The sequence below is a fragment of the Stegodyphus dumicola genome, chromosome 12 (genome assembly GCF_044657685.1).
Source record: "Stegodyphus dumicola isolate Sdum_Otavi_A_Nest chromosome 12, ASM4465768v1".
In the NCBI taxonomy this organism is placed as follows: domain Eukaryota; kingdom Metazoa; phylum Arthropoda; class Arachnida; order Araneae; family Eresidae; genus Stegodyphus; species Stegodyphus dumicola.
Genome location: NC_140779.1, coordinates 69697302 through 69719004, shown reverse-complemented (window position 1 = coordinate 69719004; position 21703 = coordinate 69697302). Strand labels below are relative to the sequence as shown.

General features: G+C 32.5%; 1 protein-coding gene across 2 annotated transcripts in view; it reads left to right on the top strand.

Moving 5' to 3' along the window:
• Positions 1 to 21703, top strand: part of Eaf (ELL-associated factor) — a 121393-nt gene that overhangs the window by 93638 nt on the left and 6052 nt on the right. The window contains exons 4-6 of one of the 2 annotated variants that reach the window (XM_085806538.1): positions 2906 to 3195; positions 6690 to 6815; positions 19382 to 19507. In XM_085806538.1, coding sequence (XP_085662664.1) covers positions 2906 to 3195; positions 6690 to 6815; positions 19382 to 19507 — 542 coding nt within the window. The remainder of the gene's footprint in view (positions 1 to 2905; positions 3196 to 6689; positions 6816 to 19381; positions 19508 to 21703) is intronic. The other variant, XM_085806539.1, reaches the window with a different exon arrangement.

Below are 21703 nucleotides of genomic sequence, written 5' to 3'. Positions count from 1 at the left end.
ATTCTGATAATTTTGGAGTTATTGACTTACCTGATTAAATATCAAAGTGAAATGCATATCCATCAGATGATGCTAGAGTCCATGCTTTGTATACAAATCTTATAGGTTTCCCCTTTAAAAGCATCTTACCAAATGTTTGCCTCTGCAAGGAATCATTTGCTCATCAATACTCAGATTGTCGGGAAATATACCAAATTATTGGAATTTCTTGTTTAGTAAGATTACATACCATCTCATCTTATTTTTTCAGTGTTGTCAATTGGACTGTTGTCAGCTAAATGCAAATTCTGCTTTATAATCCTGTCTCGCAAATGTGACATTGATTCTCATACAATAGGAACAGAAATCAAGAGACCAATACATTTCTCCTTGAGTAAAAGAATAATATCCTGTAAGCAATAATATTCCAATAAATCTTCTCATGTAGGCTTCAGATGCAATAAATTCTAGGCTTTTTTTTGGGGGATAGCATAAATATTTATCTCATTAGCAAGAAGAAAGTAAATGTTTGAACTGAAAAGAAAGTCAGAAATCTCTCCATTAATTTTACCTTGTATTTTGTCTTTTATAGTTTCTTTTTCTTTATTTTATGCATGAGACATAACTGACAATTCTTTTTTTTATCCATCTGAAGTTTTCTCTTCTTTAAACTTTTTCATTTCAAACTTCTTTTCTTTTTTGACTTGCACTGTTTTTAGAAGGCTGAAACCTACTTTTTGCATGAACTTGCACTTCTCTAGCAGTAACATTTGGTAAAATATTGTTATCATTATTCAAAACATTATTATTCCCTTCTTCTTCATCACTAAGTTCTGCAGTTTCTGGTGGAACAACAACAATATCAGTTTCATGCTGGTCATTATCATCATCCGTTTCTTCCAAAAAAAATCAAAAAATCTTTGAAGGGCTTCTGATAATATAAGGTCCTCGTTCTAATAAAGCATGGAATGAATATCAACCAGAATATCTACAGGCATGAGAAAAAAGGGGGGCTACCCTTTCCCCCATTGATTTAGCACATATTTTCTCTTCTATCTGCACATAAATACAAACAGCTGATTGATGGAATGTTCTGATAACAGTGACCTTGGCTGAAAGTTGATCATCCCTAAAGACGGTAGTTAATTTATAAAATTTTTTCGGAAAATATACCTGGTTGAAAATTTTGCTTCAAATTCGAGACTAATTATTATAAACCAAATTATTATTGAAGACAAATACAGATAATACTTCAGTAATTATCTACAGTTATTATTGAAGACAATTTTTTGCAGAAATAATCTTTGTAATATTCCTTACTATTTATCTGCTAGTATAAAATATGATTGATAGTTATACTTTTATACACATTTATTTTTACCATTGCATTAATGCAACACCAGCGGCTAATGGGTTAAGAGGGGAGAACTATTGCATTTTTAATATTTTTTTTCAATAAGTAAGATATTGAAACTTTTCTTATTTCTTTCCTTCTTTTCTAATTTCTTCTTTCTTTCTTAACTCTTATTATTATTTTTTTCTTATTAACGTTCATTTTCTTATTTCTTACCAACAACTTAGCTTTAGTATGTTTTATTAAATGCTACATGAGATTTTTAAAGGGGCAAAATTCCATCTTCTAATTTTAACAATAATTTTTTGGGGGGTGATGAGAATTGGTGCATTGAGAAACACAAGACCCTTTCTCTTACTCTAAGACTGATTGTTATAGGCTTTGTATACCTTGAAACTTTAAAAAGATTTTTTTTTCTTCGATTGTGTTATATAATTTTAAACAAATTAGACCAGAGTCTGAAAAGCTAACTGCATAAGAACTTGAACCAGTTATCAATCGCATTAAATAAACTAAGGAGTTGTTGCTTGTTACTGAATTAAAGGTCTGTTAGACTGCAGACAAAGGAATCAGCAGCTTTTCCAAATTGCACATCAAAATAGAAAAGTTAAACTATAATTAAAGGTCCTTACTTATTAACTTATACTTCTGTAAAACTTTTGTTTAATTATGTCTTTCGAAATTAAATAAAGTAACTTTAAAAATATTTTTTTTTTATTCCCTGATTTCCCTTACCCCCAAATTTGTATTAAATAATGGATGAATTATAATTATTTCTGTTACTCACTGTATTTTACTTAATGTAATTTTGCTTTTCAAACATTAATTGGTACATTATTTGCACTGAGACAGGTTTCCATTAGGTAGCATAGTTCTTTTTTTCTTTTCTTTTTAATATAATATTTTGCTTTATTATTTAATATTTTCCAGGTCATTTTGGGGGGAGGGGAATAAGAATAGAAAAATATTTTGTGGAACAAGATAATGAAATTGAGATTAAAAGCAATGTTTGAAGATATGTCAGTTAAATAAAATATGTTTTTTTTATTTTATTTTACTAATCAATAAATGTTGGGTATAATTTACTCTGTACTTTATCATGAATCATGAATTTCTATCTTATTAAGTGGATTAATTATCTCTATTTCTAATTTGCATTCTATGCTGTATATTGCTGATAAAATATTAATTATGTAGATTTCCCATGTCATAAGAATATTCTTTGACTGTCAAAAATTAATTAGCAGTTTGGATTTGAATTCAAACTGAGATCCAAACTGATAATTAATCTTAGTCCTCCCTTTTTATTTAATCTGTGTTATTCACTTTGCTTCTTGCATGTGTTCAATAGCTGAGAAACCTTTGGCATTTCATTTTAAATTGAAAACTTGTGTAAATATGTGTTGACTTTTCTTTTATCAATGTTTTTTTCATTCATTAGTTATTTCAAATTTTTATTGATAAAAATTTCTTTAATTAGTTTTCAACCTAAAATCATTTTAAAATATATTATTATTGCATGCATGTATTTTCTTCCATTTAAGATAGTAATTATTTGTAATACTATTTCAGGGCTGAAGGGAGCAGCAGGATTAGAGCTAATACCCCCATTGATGGGAATTTTAATAATAAAAAATCACCCCCAACTCATAAGTTATCTCCACAGCAGAAACTTCATTCTACATTTGGTCGATCTTCTCCTATTCAGAAATGTTCTCCATTGCCCAAAAGTCCACTCAGCAATCAGCCAAGCCCCAACAGCAGCACAATTCCTTCTATGCCTTGCCTGAATTTAGCATCATCAAAGCAATCTGCTGTTCTGGAACCTCTAGGTGCTCATGTTTCTAATGATGAAGTTGCTGGTAAGTTAGATCTTTTCTTACTTTTTCTTTCACAAGACTTTCTCTCAGAGAGTGTAATAAAGAATTTGCAGAAAAATTCCTTATAAAGCTATCTGAGACACACATAAGTGATTTTAACGTTAAATTGTTTTCCAATTAAGTTGTTCACAGCATGTTTAAAAAAATATTATAAATTATGCAATTTTTAATTTTAGAGAAATTGTAAGAGACTATTTGTTATAAGTTTTTAAATAAATTAAATTTGAGAAGCAAAATTCAAGGTTCAAAATGTGATGTTCAACTGCAGAACGCAACCTTTTTTGGCATTTTGAAAAAATATATTTATGTCTGTTTAAAATCACATTAGGATAGTAAGCATGATTTGATGAACTTTTTGGTGCATTGCTTATAAAAATATAGTAACTGTTTTTTGACTTTAAAGGAGAATTTACAGGTAAAAAGTACATCAAAGAAGAATGAATATTGATGGTATTACATGTGGTAAGATGACTTAATTATCTGTAGTCAGACTTGTCTCCCAGGAATTCAATAATTCCTGAAACCTCATCTATAAGTTTTGGAGTTGATTCCAGATTGAATGTCAAGTATCACTAGAGAGTTGCAGGTCATTTTCTGATGAGTTATTTTTGAACTTCATCACTTTATTCTTCATTCCATCAGGAGACTGAAATTTGGTTCATTCAAATGTGGCCTTTTTTTTGGGGGGGGGGGAATAAAAAAAGAGTTAATTGAAGGTTGTTTTGTATTGATTATGTTGAATTTGGCAAATTATATTCACTGCAGTATGTTAAGTTAGAAATAAAATTTTATTAAATGTATGATAATGAAGATTGTAGTGAAACACTAAGGACTATATACTACCTCTTTTTTTCATTTTCTTCTTACTTTAAATGGCTGCAAATAAATAACAAGTGAAACTCCTGTGGAGGAATATGTATTATGAGAGCTAAAGGTATGGTTAAGTGGATAAATTTTAGGTATTTATGCAACAAATAATGGAAATGAATAATTTTAGTAAAAAATCTTATCTTCACCATTTTAACATTTGGACCAATTCAACAATTACAAAGGCTGTTCACACATTTTTATAACGATTTTGCAAAGATTAATATATAAACAAACCTTAGACTTCTCTTTCCTAATATGCTTAATCTGATACCCCTTTTGTTGAACTATCACATCTTGGTTTCTCCTTTTCTTAAAACATCAAGGTTGATTTTTGTTCCACTCCTCTTTCACAATCTTCCAGAGTCCATCCAATGTTTTGGTATGCCGTTTATAAAGAGCTTGTTTTAAAAATCCAGATGCTCAGTAATCCATAGGAGACACATCTGGAAACTTGGGTGGAGTGCATGTAAAGGGAATAGTTTAAATTCCGGTTTAATTTCTCGTTTTTTTTTTAAATAGAACAGTAGATTTAGAGGTATGGCCTTATCGTGATGGAACTTGATAGTAATCTGAATTAATTTTGACATTTTTTTCTACTTTTCTTGTGTTAAGTTTTCTGTTGTAAGAAAATCCAGTAAGAATCATAAAAGCTTTAAAAAAAAAAAAAAACTTTCCTTGTTTTCTCTGAACCCACATATTAGTCATTTTAAGTTTTCTGTTATAAGGGAATCCAGTAAGAATTATAAAAACTTTAAAAAAAAACTTTCCTTGTTTTCTCTGAACCCACATATTAGTCTTTTTCTTCTATTTTTCCATAATAAATATATCTTTTTCTATTGGAATCAGGTAAGTATATCCAAGCCTCATCAATTGTAACTATATATTTACATTTTACACCTACCAAATAATCTTCATACAGGAATCTGCACATAGTCTTACGCTGAGAAACATGTTTCAGCATTAGGCGATAAATAATATACATATTTGTTCTGATTAGCTTTAATAGCTTTAAATCCGATTTTATAATTTTGCTCACAGTTCCTACTGAGATATTTAAAGATTTTGCAATAGTTCTTTTTGGGGCTAGATTTTCCATTAAAAGATGCGGTGCAACTTTAGATTTAATAAGAGCTGCAAGTACCTTTGTTGGGTATGTATTTTTTGCCCTTTTCCCAGTCAAATGTAAACTTTGATGTTTCTTTCATTTCATATTATGTCATTTATTTAAAATGTAGAAGTATTAAAACCATGCTTTTCACATCTTTTTTTAATTATTGAATAAGCGTATTTCTCTTCGTACAGCACAAAAATATAGCCTTCAATTTATTTTTCAGCGACATTTTAGAGAAAATATTTTTAATGCTGCAAGCGATAATTATATTTTATTCCAGATCATCTTATCTTGCCTCGTATTTGTGCTCCTTGGCCTTCCAGAGCCTTCATTTTGTCAGCAATTTCCATGTAGTAACCATTGCTGCCAACATCTTTGCACAGCAGTGTCTGTACGCTGAAGGTGGCGACCTATTGCTTGGTATGACCACGCAACCCTACAATGTGACAACATTCAAAGTCGTTTAGTTGTCTGTAAGGTCTTCGATATTGTCGTAATTGCATCTTTAGTTACTTCTTTACGGAATTACAATAGCAGCAACAAAAAAAGATAGATTTTCCGCCTCTGTTATTGGTTTCATACTTTGCGAATTGCGCATTGGATATGCGCACTATGATTGCAATTCCTGTTCATTTGCCTTGAAACTTTGATCATTTGCATGTTAATCAAGCTGCTTTTGCATACCAAATGTCGTCATGATCGCAAAAGTCCTTCTTGGTGCTTTGATTTTTTTTTTTGCAAAAGTGTGTAATACTACATGACTAATGAATAAATTGTGAACTGCTAGTTGCCTGCATACAGTGAGCTAGTTTCTGTCCCTGTTATCCTCTTATACTTTCTTTAACCATTGTGTGCTACACTTTACATCTGTAACTTCTATTTGGATGTAAACTTGTCGTTCATGAATTTGTATTTTGAGTTATAAGCAGAGTATGCATCTCTTTGAATTAAAAGATACAGACAGCGTTGCTTTTGCATTTGATTGGTACTAAGAAAATCATTTCATTAAAGTTGATTATTGTGTGATAACGACTTATTTCAATTGCACAACAAAAATCATCAGTTTTCTTGCTTGGCTAGCAATATTTATGAATAACAGGGTATAGCCATAAACATTTCCCATAAACATTTCTGCAAGAACTAAACAAATTTGTTAGAACATTACAACTTTTACAAGCAACATAATATAACTCTATTTTGGTACATTAATAAATTTTATTATTATATTTATTTATTTTAATATTATTTTCATTATTATAATAATTGCTCCACAGTGCCCACCAAAGTTCCCCATTTCTGAAATGTGCTTGCCATTAAAATAAGTTGCTAGCTCCTATTTTAAAGGCTTCATAAATTGGATTTTTGTGCATATTGCGTTCATGATTTTGAAATTTCTTTAAGGCTTTTTTTCTTTAATACAAAGAATTAATTATGGGAGGAAAAAAGAAAATGTGCATATTATATCAAGACTTCTTTTTATTTATTTATTTATTAGATGCTCCAGAAATAGGAGTTTTGTCTTCCAGTAGTTCAAGTGAGTCTAGCAGCAGTGAAGAATCCAGTGATTCAAGTTCTAGTGACAATGAAGAAATGGCGGAAGTTCCAGCACAGCAACAACAAAGTAATGAAACAAAATTTATCTTTGATCTATTTTCTGTATTTTCATGAATGTAATACAAACTTTCACTATTAAATGTTGGTTCATTTGAAGCATATTAATATCATAATAGTCTGAATTTTTCTCATTCAATAGTTTATAGCCATTTGGAATGAAAGAAATTTTTAATAATAAATTGAAAAGCTTGAAACCTGAGATTACTGTGTAACATCTCGAAGAGAATTCTACCATTAATTAGATGAAAATGATTTTTGCTGTTGCCAGCTTCTAAACTTACATCTTTATTGGTAAATAAAATAAAAATTATGTTTATTTCTGCATTTCTTTTATGAGCATAAACATGATACAAAACCACAATACTAAATTACTGTCAACTTCTGTGATGACCCTCTGCAGATTGATAAAAAGGATGCTCTATTAAATGGTCATTTTATTTAAAGTTGCTTGAAGGTTAAAAAAAAGAAAAAAAAAAAAAAAAGAAAGAAAGAAAGAAATATTTATCAGTATGTTATTCCATTAAACCAGAATTTCTTAAACTATGGGTCGCAAATCGAAATTTTGGTGTTGCAAAAATTCAGTTTGGGAGTTGAATTTAAAAAAAAAAACTGCATTCCTAAGACTTTTAAAGAAATTACATTAATTGGCATTAATGAGATTAGACTTTTAAATGCATTAAATTAATTGACATTAATGAGATAAATTACCTGTTATATAAAGTGCAAAAGTAGTTTGTAAAACTATCTAGCGATTCAAAATTAAGACTTGAGTTTTCACAAAAATCCTTGATGAATCTAGATCGAAGTTAGAACTAGATTTCTCACTATTTCTGAAATGGCATTAAACGTTCTCTCATTCAACCCCACATATTTTTATGAAACTGCTTTTTCAATTTCAACACTAATTAAGACCAAATGTCATTCAACGTCCTGAAAATGCTTTATGTCCAGCAGTCTCGAATATCGCACAAACATTTAATTTGTTATGCAGCAGAAAACAAGCACATCTGTCTCATTAGAATTTTCTTTAATTTTTGTCTGTTTAAAATAAATTCCAAAACTACTTTTTTATATGTATATTTTTTTTTACCAAAGAAGTAAATTATTTATAGGAGGACATTTATTTTTATATCTTTATTTTATGTGAAATATCTGGGGTGGTGAAGAAAATCTCGGTGATAAAAAAGGGTCGCGACTGAAAAGAGTTTAAGAAGCTGTGCATTAAATGTTTGAGTAATGAAGAAATTTATCATTAGAATTAAGTGTAATTTAAATAAATAAATCACTAGGTAATTAAAATTTTTGTTAATTAAAAATTTCATTTCATATGCTGTATAAAAAACTAGAAGGAATCAAATAATTATTTAAAAATTTGTAAGCAGAAGTAAATCTTATAGTAAAATCATATGTACTAAATTATTTCAGGTGAAGGCCTGCCCACTAATTCATCCCATTTTCCAAAGTATTAATTTTTCTTGTATTTTCTTCTTTTTTTAAAAATTTTGCAACACTTTACTTCATTTTTTTGCATTTTTTATTGATAATGCTGCTGCTCTTGCTCTGTCTTCATTAAAGAATCACTTAGATTTCTTGAGAATTTCAAAAACTTGCTATTATATTCTCTGCATGTGGAATATTTTTATCAACTATAACATAATTTTCAAAAGTGATGAGAGCAAATCTATTTGTTTCTCCGTCTTTTGAAAAAGCATTTTATATTTTTTCCATCTGTATCAGTGAAGAATTCTGAGATTTCATCAATGTCAGAAAATTCCGAAACAGATTTTTCATTCGTAAGTCCTGCATGCATTGTGAATCAGCAATGTGTCATTTTCATCTAATTACTTTTAATTAAGGCAAGAACAGTTACCATGTTTGTAGCAGTAAGACTTTTATCTTGTTTATGATGCAAGTATTTGATCTGATTGAAATTTATTCATACGTAGCTAGTTATAATGCCTTTAGAAGTTCTAAATTATAACTAAATTCATAATTTAAAAATTTATGTAAGACTTAGAGGAAAATATTAAATTTTTTCCCTTTATACCTCAATCATGTGTAGGTCAGCTATCAAAGGGTATTAGAATGTTTCTTTTCCTTGATATTTTACATATAATATGAGTGTAATTTATAAAGCTTTGCAGAGCTGACAAAAGCAAAAAAAAAAAAAAAAAAAAAAAAACAATATAATTTTTAAGCATATAAATATTTTTTAATTATCTTGTAAAGTCTGTGTCTCTTTGGGAACATAAACTTTTAAAAAGACTCTTGAAGAATTATCTTCTAGCCTTGTGAAACAAAACTGATCAGAAAAAGGGAGTATAAGACCCTTTTATTCAAACATAAAATTAACAATGATCCAACTTGGGTTACAAGAAGCCACTCACTTCTGACATAGCAGAATAACTTAACAAATACTAATTTCATGATGTTGTAGATGAGCCTAACGGCTCACAGAATACTTTAACATGCAGGAAGAGCTCTGGTTTGTAGTAAACCGGCGAGACAAGCCTAATGGCAAGAACACTCAGCTCTGCTAACACAAGTTGCTAATAATCACATCACAATGTAGCGTGAAATAGGCAGACATGCTCTAAAAATAACTTTGGAAACTCTTGCTTAAATAGCACTTCATTCTACCTTAATCTGAATAAACTCTTGCTATCCCATTCACATTCTGGCATGAAAAGTGTGAGTGAAAAGAGAGTGAAAGGAAAGGCCTTCTGAATTTAAAATGAACTATTAGTTAAAAATAAATAGATAAACCTCACATCTTTTCCTGCCAGAATTTAAGTACATAAAAAAGAGATCCTTAATGACCTTGCTAAGAGCTTAAATTCTAACTTTCTAACTTCTTAACCTTACCAGAGCCCACCTCTTAAAATAAGATTAAATCTTTGAGTAATTAAATGTAAAATTCAAAATTTGTGTTGCAAAATCTTGATACTCTTCTTGGTATGTGCAAAATTTCAGCTGCTCACATCCTTCCAGAAAATTTGGAAGGAGAAAGATTTTAGCAAAAGTTCTAGAAACAGGATATACCGTTTTAACATTTTTTCATCATGCTACACATTTATTTCATTATTTAAATCTCTCTCCCCATGTTCTCCAGAGGAATTGGAGTATAGAAGTGAAAGCAGTGTCTTTTGTAAATGTATTTACAGATACTACTAATTAACAATCTAAGTGTTTTTAGAATTTGACACACGAGATCTCAAGGACTCCCTATTTACAAAACTCCATCTAATTTGTGAAAAGAGAGTGTGATGTAACTTAAAGTGTTGGCTGGGGAGCCTTACTCACTCATGCACACAACTAAATTTACTTTGAAGTTTCTCTGTTTGAAAGTTTACAATCACATTTCATTCATACAAGATAATTAAATTCTTATAAGTAGGCAAATCTTTTTTAAACCAAACATATATTTGTGAATACTTTTCACAACAAAATAAAATACGTTAAATAGCTGTTTACAATAGAATTCAGCTTGCAATTTACATCAAGATTCACAAGTTGCTTTGAATTTTCTAACATTGGCACTCTTGTTTCCCAATAGCAGTCTCTTAGACTAAAATTGTGTTCTTAGTTCATGATTACATTAACAAAAACACAGAATTCAGAAGTCAAACAACAAAAATCAGCGTTATATTCACAAAATTTTCACAGGACTAGTTTCGATGGTTTCACCGAACCATCATCTTCAGCTGCAAAACCGCAAATGAACAAGATAGGAAATAATTATTAGATAAGATAAGAAAGCCTGGACAATAATAAGCAAGTAGCGCCATCTGTTGGCGAAACCAGAACTAAAACATAATTTCTCTAAAAGCCGAAGGCAAATTTGGATTGGAATTAGGATCGTTAACTAGAACAGAAAGATTTTTATGAATGTGAAATGCCTCTAGAAAATCCAGTTCTCCAATGGAAGATGTTTTTTGAATAATTTTGGCAGCAGAAAAATTGAAAGTGTGATTATCGGACCAACAATGTTGAGCAACAGAAGACTTCTGTGTTTCCTTTTTTCTAACATATGCCTCATGTTCTTTATTTTAAGGCTCTCTTAGTTTGACCAATGTAAATTAAACCACACTGGCAAGGATTCCTATAAATACCCCAGGAATTCATATCCGGAATGGGGTCCTTGAGTATAGAAGTTGGAATTTTATTGATGGGAGAATAAACAACCCGAAAGTTAAATTTCTGCAAAATCTGTGCAACTTTATAGCTAATTGATGGAAAGAAGGGAATGACAACAGAATTTTTATAATCTCCTAAAATAAGAGTGTGGCTTTTAGTGTGTTGAGATGAGAATTTTTTAACTGCTTGATTAATAATGTTGGGTGAAAAGCCCCTGTCAATAGCTATTGCTTTTAAATAATTTAGTTCTTCATCAAGGGCTAGTTTGGAGGAGCAAACTTGAAGAGCACGGAAAACATAGGAATGAAATGAAGCTAACTTTTGTTTAGTCGGGTGACATGATTTAAAGTGTGGTGGAAGGCAAACCGATGAAGGTTTACGGTAAACTGTAGTACTGAAGTTGGATGTGTTACGTGTGACCAGAATGTCGAGAAACGGAAGAGAATTGCATAAAACAGAAGAGAATTGCAAGTCTCAAGTTCAAAAGTGAACTGAATAGCAGGATCAATAGAATTCATTGTTGAAAGAACTTTATTTAAATCATTTTTATTACCTTCAAACAGGGTAAAAGTATCGTCTACGTAGCGGAACCATGCCGGGAAGTTTAAAGTTTCAAACAATTTTGATTCATAATAATGCATGTAGATATCAGCCAGGATGGGACTGAGGGGGCTTCCCATGGCTAATCCCTCAGTTTGCTTGTAATATTTATTTTGGAAAACAAAATGTGTTTGTTTCAAACAGAGTTGAGTGAGAGAAATTAGCTCATCAATTTCGATGCAAGAGAAATGAAATTCGCGAAGTCTGGTTTCTAGACATCTTAATGCACCCTCCACTGGGACATTGGTGAATAATGATTTTACATCAAAAGAAACCATAAGTAAATTACGAGGAGAAATGTTTTTAACCTTTTTTACAAACTCTATTGAATTTTTTATGGTGTAAATGTTATTGTCTAATAGAGTGGAAAATCTAGAAACTAAATATTTAGCTAATGGATACGAGGCAGTACCTAAATTTGATACAATAGGGCGGAAGGGAATACCACTTTTATGAATTTTGGGAAGAGCATATAATCTGGCACAATTCGCAACAGATGGGATAAGCGAATGTTTTAAGTTGCTTGAAATGATTTGCGAAGATTTGATCGCAGTTTTTATTTTGGATAAGTCCGAAGGTGAAGGATCTTTAGGGATCGGATTATATGGTCCTTCATTTAAGAGTTTAGTGACACCATCGATGTAAGTGTTCTTATCCATGACGACTATCTGGCCACCTTTGTCGGCCTTTGAAATGATAATATCCGGGTTAGAATGAATTTCGCGCATTGTAGCTCTTTCTCTCGCAGTTAGATTTGGTTTCAAAGGTTTATTATTGAATTTCACATTATGAGCGATAAGATGCCTAATCATTTCTTTCTGTGAATCTGAAACTTTACTGAACTTGAAAGCTTTTTCGATAGGAGCCAAAATCTTTGGAATCGAGGGTTTACAGGTTTGTGAGAAGTTAAAATTATATTTTAGAATTCTCTCTTGTTCTTCTGAAAGACTAACATTAGAAATATTAACTATTGGCTTGATGTTTACAATGGGAAGATTTTTTGAGCTACTTGAACTGGAAGACTGTAAAAGAAGTTTTTCGAATTTAACTGCAAGGGTGTTTTTATGACGGATAACTGCATTCTCCATTCTAGACCAAGACTTTTGTTCAAGGGCAGTGAATTTTGGATATGATTTAGCGAGTTCCAGATGAAGCTTATAGAGTTCATGTTCAATTTTGGACAATTGTTGACGTGTATCCCTTATCACGGACCGAAGTAAGTCAAGCTTGCAATTTAACAGAATTCTTGAAACGCGACTCGAAGGTTTTTGATTAGATTTGATTTGAATAAAATTGGGGATCAATTTTTTACTTTTACATTTAAGTAAAAAGTCAAGATGATTCAGGAATTTTTGCCGTTTCAGGCGTAATTTAGTGAAACGATTAACGGATGAAGGCATGATAAACAATGCAGAAAATCAAACTAAATTAACTGAGCAATAATAAAGTACACACAAAATAGCAGAAAAATCCCTCACTGAAATGAATAGAAAACAAAACTTTTGTAAGAAAAATGCATGAAATCAGACAAGCAAAGCACAATATCCAAATGTACAGAACATAAACATAACTTGAAAGTTGCAAAAATGTACTCACCGAAACTCCTACAATCACAAAATGGCGGCCACACCACGTGCAAAAAAGAAAGCAAAATGTAAGCCTGTTTGGGGCTTCTATAATTAAGACACAATAACACGCCGAATAAATACTAATTCAGAAGTCAAACAACAAAAATCAGCGTTATATTCACAAAATTTTCACAGGACTAGTTTCGATGGTTTTACCGAACCATCATCTTCAGCTGCAAAACCGCAAATGAACAAGATAGGAAATAATGATTAGATAAGATAAGAAAGCCTGGACAAGAATAAGCAAATTCAAGTAGCTCAAAAAATCTTCCCAGTTCAAGTAGCTCAAAAAATCTTCCCATTGTCCAGTCCAGTTCAAGTAGCTCAAAAAATCTTCCCATTGTAAACATCAGGCCAATAGTTAATATTTCTAATGTTAGTCTTTCAGAAGAACAAGAGAGAATTCTAAAATATAATTTTAACTTCTCACAAACCTGTAAACCCTCGATTCCAAAGATTTTGGCTCCTATCGAAAAAGCTTTCAAGTTCAGTAAAGTTTCAGATTCACAGAAAGAAATGATTAGGCATCTTATCGCTCATAAAGTGAAATTCAATAATAAACCTTTGAAACCAAATCTAACTGCGAGAGAAAGAGCTACAATGTGCGAAATTCATTCTAACCCGGATATTGTCATTTCAAAGGCCGACAAAGGTGGCCAGATAGTCGTCATGGATAAGAACACTTACATCGATGGTGTCACTAAACTCTTAAACGAAGGACCATATAATCCGATCCCTAAAGATCCTTCACCTTCGGACTTATCCAAAATAAAAACTGCGATCAAATCTTCGCAAATCATTTCAAGCAACTTAAAACATTCGCTTATCCCATCTGTTGCGAATTGTGCCAGATTATATGCTCTTCCCAAAATTCATAAAAGTGGTATTCCTTTCCGCCCTATTGTATCAAATTTAGGTACTGCCTCGTATCCATTAGCTAAATATTTAGTTTCTAGATTTTCCACTCTATTAGACAATAACATTTACACCATAAAAAATTCAATAGAGTTTGTAAAAAAGGTTAAAAACATTTCTCCTCGTAATTTACTCATGGTTTCTTTTGATGTAAAATCATTATTCACCAATGTCCCAGTGGAGGGTGCATTAAGATGTCTAGAAACCAGACTTCGCGAATTTTATTTCTCTTGCATCGAAATTGATGAGCTAATTTCTCTCACTCAACTCTGTTTGAAACAAACACATTTTGTTTTCCAAAATAAATATTACAAGCAAACTGAGGGATTAGCCATGGGAAGCCCCCTCAGTCCCATTCTGGCTGATATCTACATGCATTATTATGAATCAAAATTGTTTGAAACTTTAAACTTCCCGGCATGGTTCCGCTACGTAGACGATACTTTTACCCTGTTTGAAGGTAATAAAAATGATTTAAATAAAGTTCTTTCAACAATGAATTCTATCGATCCTGCTATTCAGTTCACTTTTGAACTTGAGACTTGCAATTTTCTTCAGTTTCTCGACATTCTGGTCACACGTAACACATCCAACTTCGGTACTACAGTTTACCGTAAACCTTCATCGGTTTGCCTTCCACCACACTTTAAATTATGTCATCCGACTAAACAAAAGTTAGCTTCATTTTATTCCTATGTTTTCCGTGCTCTTCAAGTTTGCTCCTCCAAACTAGCCCTTGATGAAGAACTAAATTATTTAAAAGCAATAGCTATTGACAGTGGCTTTTCACCCAACATTAATAATCAAGCAGTTAAAAAATTGTCATCTCAACACACTAAAAGCCACACTCTTATTTTAGGAGATTATAAAAATTCTGTTGTCATTCCCTTCTTTCCATCAATTAGCTATAAAGTTGCACATATTTTGCAGAAATTTAACTTTTGGGTTGTTTATTCTCCCATCAATAAAATTCCAACTTCTATACTCAAGGACCCCATTCCGGATATGAATTCCTGGGGTATTTATAGGATTCCTTGCCAGTGTGGTTTAATTTACATTGGTCAAACTAAGAGAGCCTTAAAATTTCGCGTCAAAGAACATGAGGCAAATGTTAGAAAAAAGGAAACACAGAAGTCTTCTGTTGCTCAACATTGTTGGTCCGAAAATGACACTTTCAATTTTTCTGCTGCCAAAATTATTCAAAAAACATCTTCCATTGGAGAACTGGATTTTCTAGAGGCATTTCACATTCATAAAAATCTTTCTGTTCTAGTTAACGATCCTAATTCCAATCCAAATTTGCCTTCGGCTTTTAGAGAAATTATGTTTTAGTTCTGGTTTCGCCAACAGATGGCACCACTTGCTTATTCTTGTCCAGGCTTTCTTATCTTATCTAATCATTATTTCCTATCTTGTTCATTTGCGGTTTTGCAGCTGAAGATGATGGTTTCGGTAAAACCATCGAAACTAGTCCTGTGAAAATTTTGTGAATATAACGCTGATTTTTGTTGTTTGACTTCTGAATTAGTATTTATTCGGCGTGTTATTGTGTCTTAAAAACACAGAAAGTAGAGTTTAACATTCAAGCCATTTCACTCATTAAATGAATTAAAATAAACTCACTTGAGGTAAAATGGAAATAAATTTAGTAACTAGTTCTTCTAGGTATAAAATAAAACTGAACTTTACTAAGGTGAAAGTAAAATTGAACTGATCAATCTTTGATGCTCATCTATCCGTTTTTCAATGAATTGATCCTAGCTTGAGTATGCCTGCATTTGCTGAATCCGAAGCTGTCGTCAGGGTTGTACTCTGGGCCGTTGTTGAGCTTCTTCTTCCTTGCTGCATCCCAGAACCTTTGGCTTTCTCTGTGAAACTGGGGGTCAGATGGTTCAATCCCTTGTTTCCACTTTATTGGACCACATTACTGCTGGACCTTCCCTCTTTCGATCGTGCCATTCGCAGGCAACCTGTAGACACCTCTGTGGGTTGATCAGCTGAACATTTATTTCTGAGTCATCTTGACATGGGATCCTTTCAGAACTTTGGGAGGCTGCTAACCGAGGTTTCTTTTCAGTCTTTCACCATCCCTCGTTGCTCCTTTGGTGGCTGCCGTTGATTACAATAGATAAAGAAAACAAAAAACTTTCATCTGTTGCACTCCGCTTGTTGTTGCCTTCCTTTTGGCTGCGGGATTTTCAATTCCTATCTAATTTTGCACTGCATTGGTGCTTATGCCATCTTGATTTTCCTGCAAAATACTAGCCCACCAGCGGCCGAGCGGTAAAGACGCTGAACACTGGTAGTTCGGTCCGAGGTTTGAATCCCGCGAACGGGCTGGCTGCATGGTCGTTTTCGTGGTTTTCCCCATGTGTAACGTGTATACGAGCCAGTTTCCCTTAGAAAGTCCTCCACGAAAGGCATCCCTTCCCTTAGGCAGATAGCCCTAGTGTGCTTTGCCATAATTAAATACACCACACCACACACCTGCAAAATACTTTCAAATATGTCCATTTTATTTCTATTATCATAAGTTTTAATTTGATCCACATTTGCAACTACTTGTGGTCCATCTCTACTTTTCAAGTAGACTATGCCTTTTCTAACTCTTTCGATAATGTATGGTCCCTGAAACATGGGACAAAATATGGCAAATCTCTCATCATCTGCCACTGATTAGGAGTGCTTTATTTTTAGCACTTCATCTCCGACCTGAGAAGTTACTTCTCTTCTCATGTCTTTTTTTTTTTCCCCTTTTTTCTTTGTTCATTTTCCTCTTGCCCTATCTGAATAACATTTAACTGCTTCATCTGTTAGCTTTTGGATATCTTTCATTTGGAATCCTGGGACTCTCTTCTCTACAAAAAATAATTTGTCCAGCTGTGTAATTAATTTTCGGCCTAAGAATAACTCAGCTGGGCTTTTCCCCATAGTATCATGCCTTGCTGTTTGTAATGCGTAAACTAATTGACTTCGCTATCCCAGCACTTGTGATAATTTCTCACATAACAACATTTTATTTTCACTATGTTCTTGTTTACCCGTTCAGCTATGTAGGCCAGGAGCCGATAAGGTACCATTTTTAGGTGGTGTGTGCCAAGTCCTGTACTTAAATATTTGGGAAACAAACTTTGCTGTTGTCAGAAATTAATTTAAACAGAGCTCCGTATTTTAAGACATATTTGTGGCTAACTCAAATAAGTTTTCCAGCGTTGTTGAATTTCGAAGCTCAAAGTAGTCCTGAGCCTGCAGTAGACATGCAGCAAAATTATTTGAATGACTTCTTCATCTGGCTTTTTGCCGTACAACATATTAAAAATCTGCACTTTCCGCAAAATAAATTCCATCAGGTCGTCGATTTTATATTGAAATTTGCTGAATAGCTCTTGACTCGAACTTGGCTCTATCCTTCTCTATGAGTAATTGCTTTCTTAAAGTTTTCAAAGCTTTTGCTACCAGGTTCACCCAAGACAAATTCACCAAAGCATTTATACCACGTAGCAGCCTTGCATCAAAGGGCGGACGCAGCGATAGGAACTTTTTGTGCTTCTTGTACTGGATGCACCAAAAAATGTGAATTTGACTGCTCCAGAAAACTTAAGGCAGATGTCTTTCCATTAAAAATTTTTCATGGTTTCATAGCAGCTCTAGGGGTGTCAACAATAGACCGGAATCCTCCATGGGATTTGCTGTGGTCGATGGGGCTTGCGGCGTTGAGGGGGAAATACTAAATGGTGAAGTTTCCTGTAACATCTTTTTAAACATTGGGTGCCAATGTAAAGTCTATGCCTCTTTGGGAACATAAACTTTTAAACAGACTCCTAAAGAATTATCTTCTAGCCTTGGCAGCAAAACAGAAATCAGAAGAAGGGTGTATAAGACCCTTTTATTGAACCATAATATTAACATTGACCCAACTTGGGTTACAAGAAGCCACTCACTTCTGGCTTAATAGAATAATGTTACAAATACTAATTTCAAGATGTGGTAAATTAGTCTAATGTCTCGCGTAATATTTTAACAAGCAGGAAGAGCTCTGGTTTGTAGTAAACTGATGAGAACACTCAGTGCCACTAACATCAGTCTCTAATAATCACAGCACTAGGCCTGGAATAGGCAGACAAGCTCTAATTTAAAATAAATGATTTCCAAAACTCTTGCTTAAATAGCACTCTATTCTATCTTAATCTGAATAAACTCTCTATCTCATTTACATTCTGGCATGAAAAGTGTGTGTGAAAAGAGAGTAATAGGAAAGGTTTTTGAACTTAAAATTAACTGTTAGTTAAAAATAAATAGATAAATCTCACTATATAATTATTTCAAAATAACTAAGTTCGATAGGCTAAACTACTTTTAGAAGCAGACTATTAATCTAAAAAATGATAGGTTTCTATTGAAGATTCTATCAAAGTGATTGTTACAGAAAAATACACTAAATGTTCATATTTTAATGAATTAGCACTATGTCAGTACATTTGTCATCATATACTTTTGAGGATAGGATTAGTGGTTGTCTGCAATAAGTTTAATTTCTGTGAATGGTATGTAAAATGTAATATTGTGACAGAGATTCCATTAAGAAGTAATTAATTAATTTTGTATAATAATGAAATAACAATAAACTTGCATAGTTTTTCTCTAGTAAAAGCCTAGTTCTAACTAGAGTGATCTAAGATGTTAAACTATTAATTTTAAATTTGTTCAGTGTACCTTTACATCTTTTGAGTATAAAAGAATAAGATTAACTGTAATTTAACTCATTTCATTGCAAGTTGCATTAATATTATTACTATATTGTACTGGAAATATCTGCAACAATAGAAATTCTGTATAAAGTATGAAATTAAAGCCGAACATATTAGTTAGCAATTTTTAGTGGTAAGGTAATACTTTATAAAACAGATATACATTAATGCATATTAACTTCCATAAAATTCCCAATAAATTAAATTGAGCATTTCACCATTATTCGCTATTAAAATTAAAAGCCTCACTGGCAGCTGAGTGGTTAAGAACACTCAATATTCATAGTTTGACCTTGTTTGCTTTTGATTCCAGGAAGCAGGCTTCCTGCATGGTTGTTTCTCGGGATTTTACCCATGTATAACATGAATATGAGTCAGTTTCCCTCAGAAATCTCTCCATGAAGGCATCTCTGCTCTTAGGCAGAGCTCTCATGGTTTTGCCATGTTCATATAACTTTGCCTTACTATTACAATAAAAATGTACAAAAATTAATTTTTTATAAGCATGTAGAACCATTTTGAGTTTTTTGAATTTTTTATTCTAGATATTATGAATGGATTTGGAGATTCACCAAGTGCGAAGGAAGTACCTAATAATGCCCAAACCTCTAACCATTTTAGCATGCCATCTGCAAATTCCTTATCCAGCATGCCAAAGTTTAGTCAGCTGAGTGAGTATCCTGTATTTGTGCACACTTTTCATTTTTGAAGCTAATTTTTAAAATATAATCAGTGGTTTGAGATACATTCTTATCCAAACAAATAGCCTCAGGGTAAACAGTCCAGTTTTGTAAAATATCTATAGCAGGGATGGTAGCAATAAATACATGAAATATCTCCATTATCCTTGCTTTATAGTAAACCACTGTTTCACCATTGGTCTAGATTTCTGATTTCTTTGTATATGAAATTTGTATGGTGAGTTTTATTTGCATTAAATTACTTTTCTTTGAGAATAAAATCTTACTTTATTTAGAGGGGAAAGAAAGGGTAAAAGAGAATATAGAGATATATGTTGAAATCAAGGATATGTATTTTATAAAATTATGCTTGTAGAGTACTAAAGAAAATTTTCTCTTAAAAAAACTTGTCTCTTTTAAGTTTCAAACAGTTAAATGATGTTTTGCTGCTTTCTGGCTCTCTAGTCAATTATATGTGCTTTGATGTGAAAAATCTGTACTTAACGAATGTAAGATGGAAGATTTCAGCAAGTTTTCAGCAAGCAACTCATTTCAGCTGGTACAATTTAGGCAGTTAATGAGATGATAAAAATCAATCAATATGTTCTTGTTGATGAAGTTGCTAGAATTGCAGTAATTTATCTGAACTAAAATAATGAGGTATCTTCCATTGTTATTACATTTACTCTCATAATTTTCCACCCTTGATTTTGTTGCTTGAAATTCAAAAAGCAAAAACTACACAAAGCATGTTAGTGTTCTAAGAAGAGTAATTGAAGAATGGTATAGGAGTAAAAAGTGTATATGGATTATATGTATTTATACACTCTGCAAAGAAATTAAGAGAATTTTCATATTTGGTCTATGATCTCCAGAACAACTGGACAGATTTTGATAAAATTTGGTGTGAACATAGGTTGATATAATACAAACAAAATGAACATTCAACAGTTATAATAGACACCCATGTCCGTATGTAACGCTCATGGGAGTCTGAAGGTCTGAAACAGCGGTTGCAGAAGAAATGAGTTAATAAGGGGTATGGTCCTTTCTTGCAGCCATACAGGCCTCGCAGCTTGATGTCATACTGGAAATAAGGCAGTTTATCAGTGCCTGTGGCAATTGGTCCTACTCATTCAGCAATGCTGTTTTCAGTTTTTGGATGGTTCTCGGAGGGGTTTGCAAGTTGCAGTTGCCCTCCCCAGAATGCCCCAGATATGCTTTATACGGTTGAAGTCTGGAGACCTGGCTGGCAAATCCATACGACAGATATCCTTACTCCAGGGTTCGTAGCGGTCCTTACAAGTGCTTATAAGTCCTTATATTTGAAAATAAAATATAAAGGCCCTTATAGGTACTTACTTTTTCTTTAAAACCCTTATTTTTTGTTTTTAGTGCTTATTTCTTGCTTTTAGTGCTTTTTTTTTTTAATCCTTTGTTTTTAATGAACGCGCATTTTTTCCCCGTACCAAAGCCAAAACTAAATAAATAACTTTTCTTCCTTATATGCAATGTCAGATGGTGAATCATACTCCCGAAGATTGCTTTTCCCCCCCTTCCTCTGCATTAACGTAACCTATGGTGCGCGCGAGAGTACAGACAGGTGCATGTTGTTCTATTGGCCAAAGAATTGCGAAAACGTAGAAAATTCTGGTACATTCAGTATTCTTTTCCTCCCAACCAAATACTACACACGTTTGGATTTCTATCAAGATTTTAATAATTTGCATTCTCGTTCCGCATAGTCAGTTCATATTCGTGTTTATGATGATCGTTATACTTATATTATGAGCATATGTATGAATATTTATAATAATATAGTTGCAGTAACTGCTGAAGTATAGATAAACTTCCAAAAATGGGTGTGTTTTTACACAGATTAGCTTTCTAAGGAATAATATTCGGAATGGCTTAAATAAAAGGAAAGTAATTGAATAATCAAAATAATTTCATTTTCTTTTCCAATACATTATACAGTACGGAGGTTGGGAGTTTCTCCACAAAATCTCTAATATTGAAGCAGCGGACTTTTTTTTGTCACTGTCCAATCTGGATTGAAAAGGACTAAAAGGCTTTTGCGGTCTACCGAACCCAAGCGAAGATTGAGTCTATTCCGGAAATTTAATACAGTCTGTTGAAAATTAGAATCAGAAACACCCCAGATTAGTAAGTCTCTTTCTTTTCCTT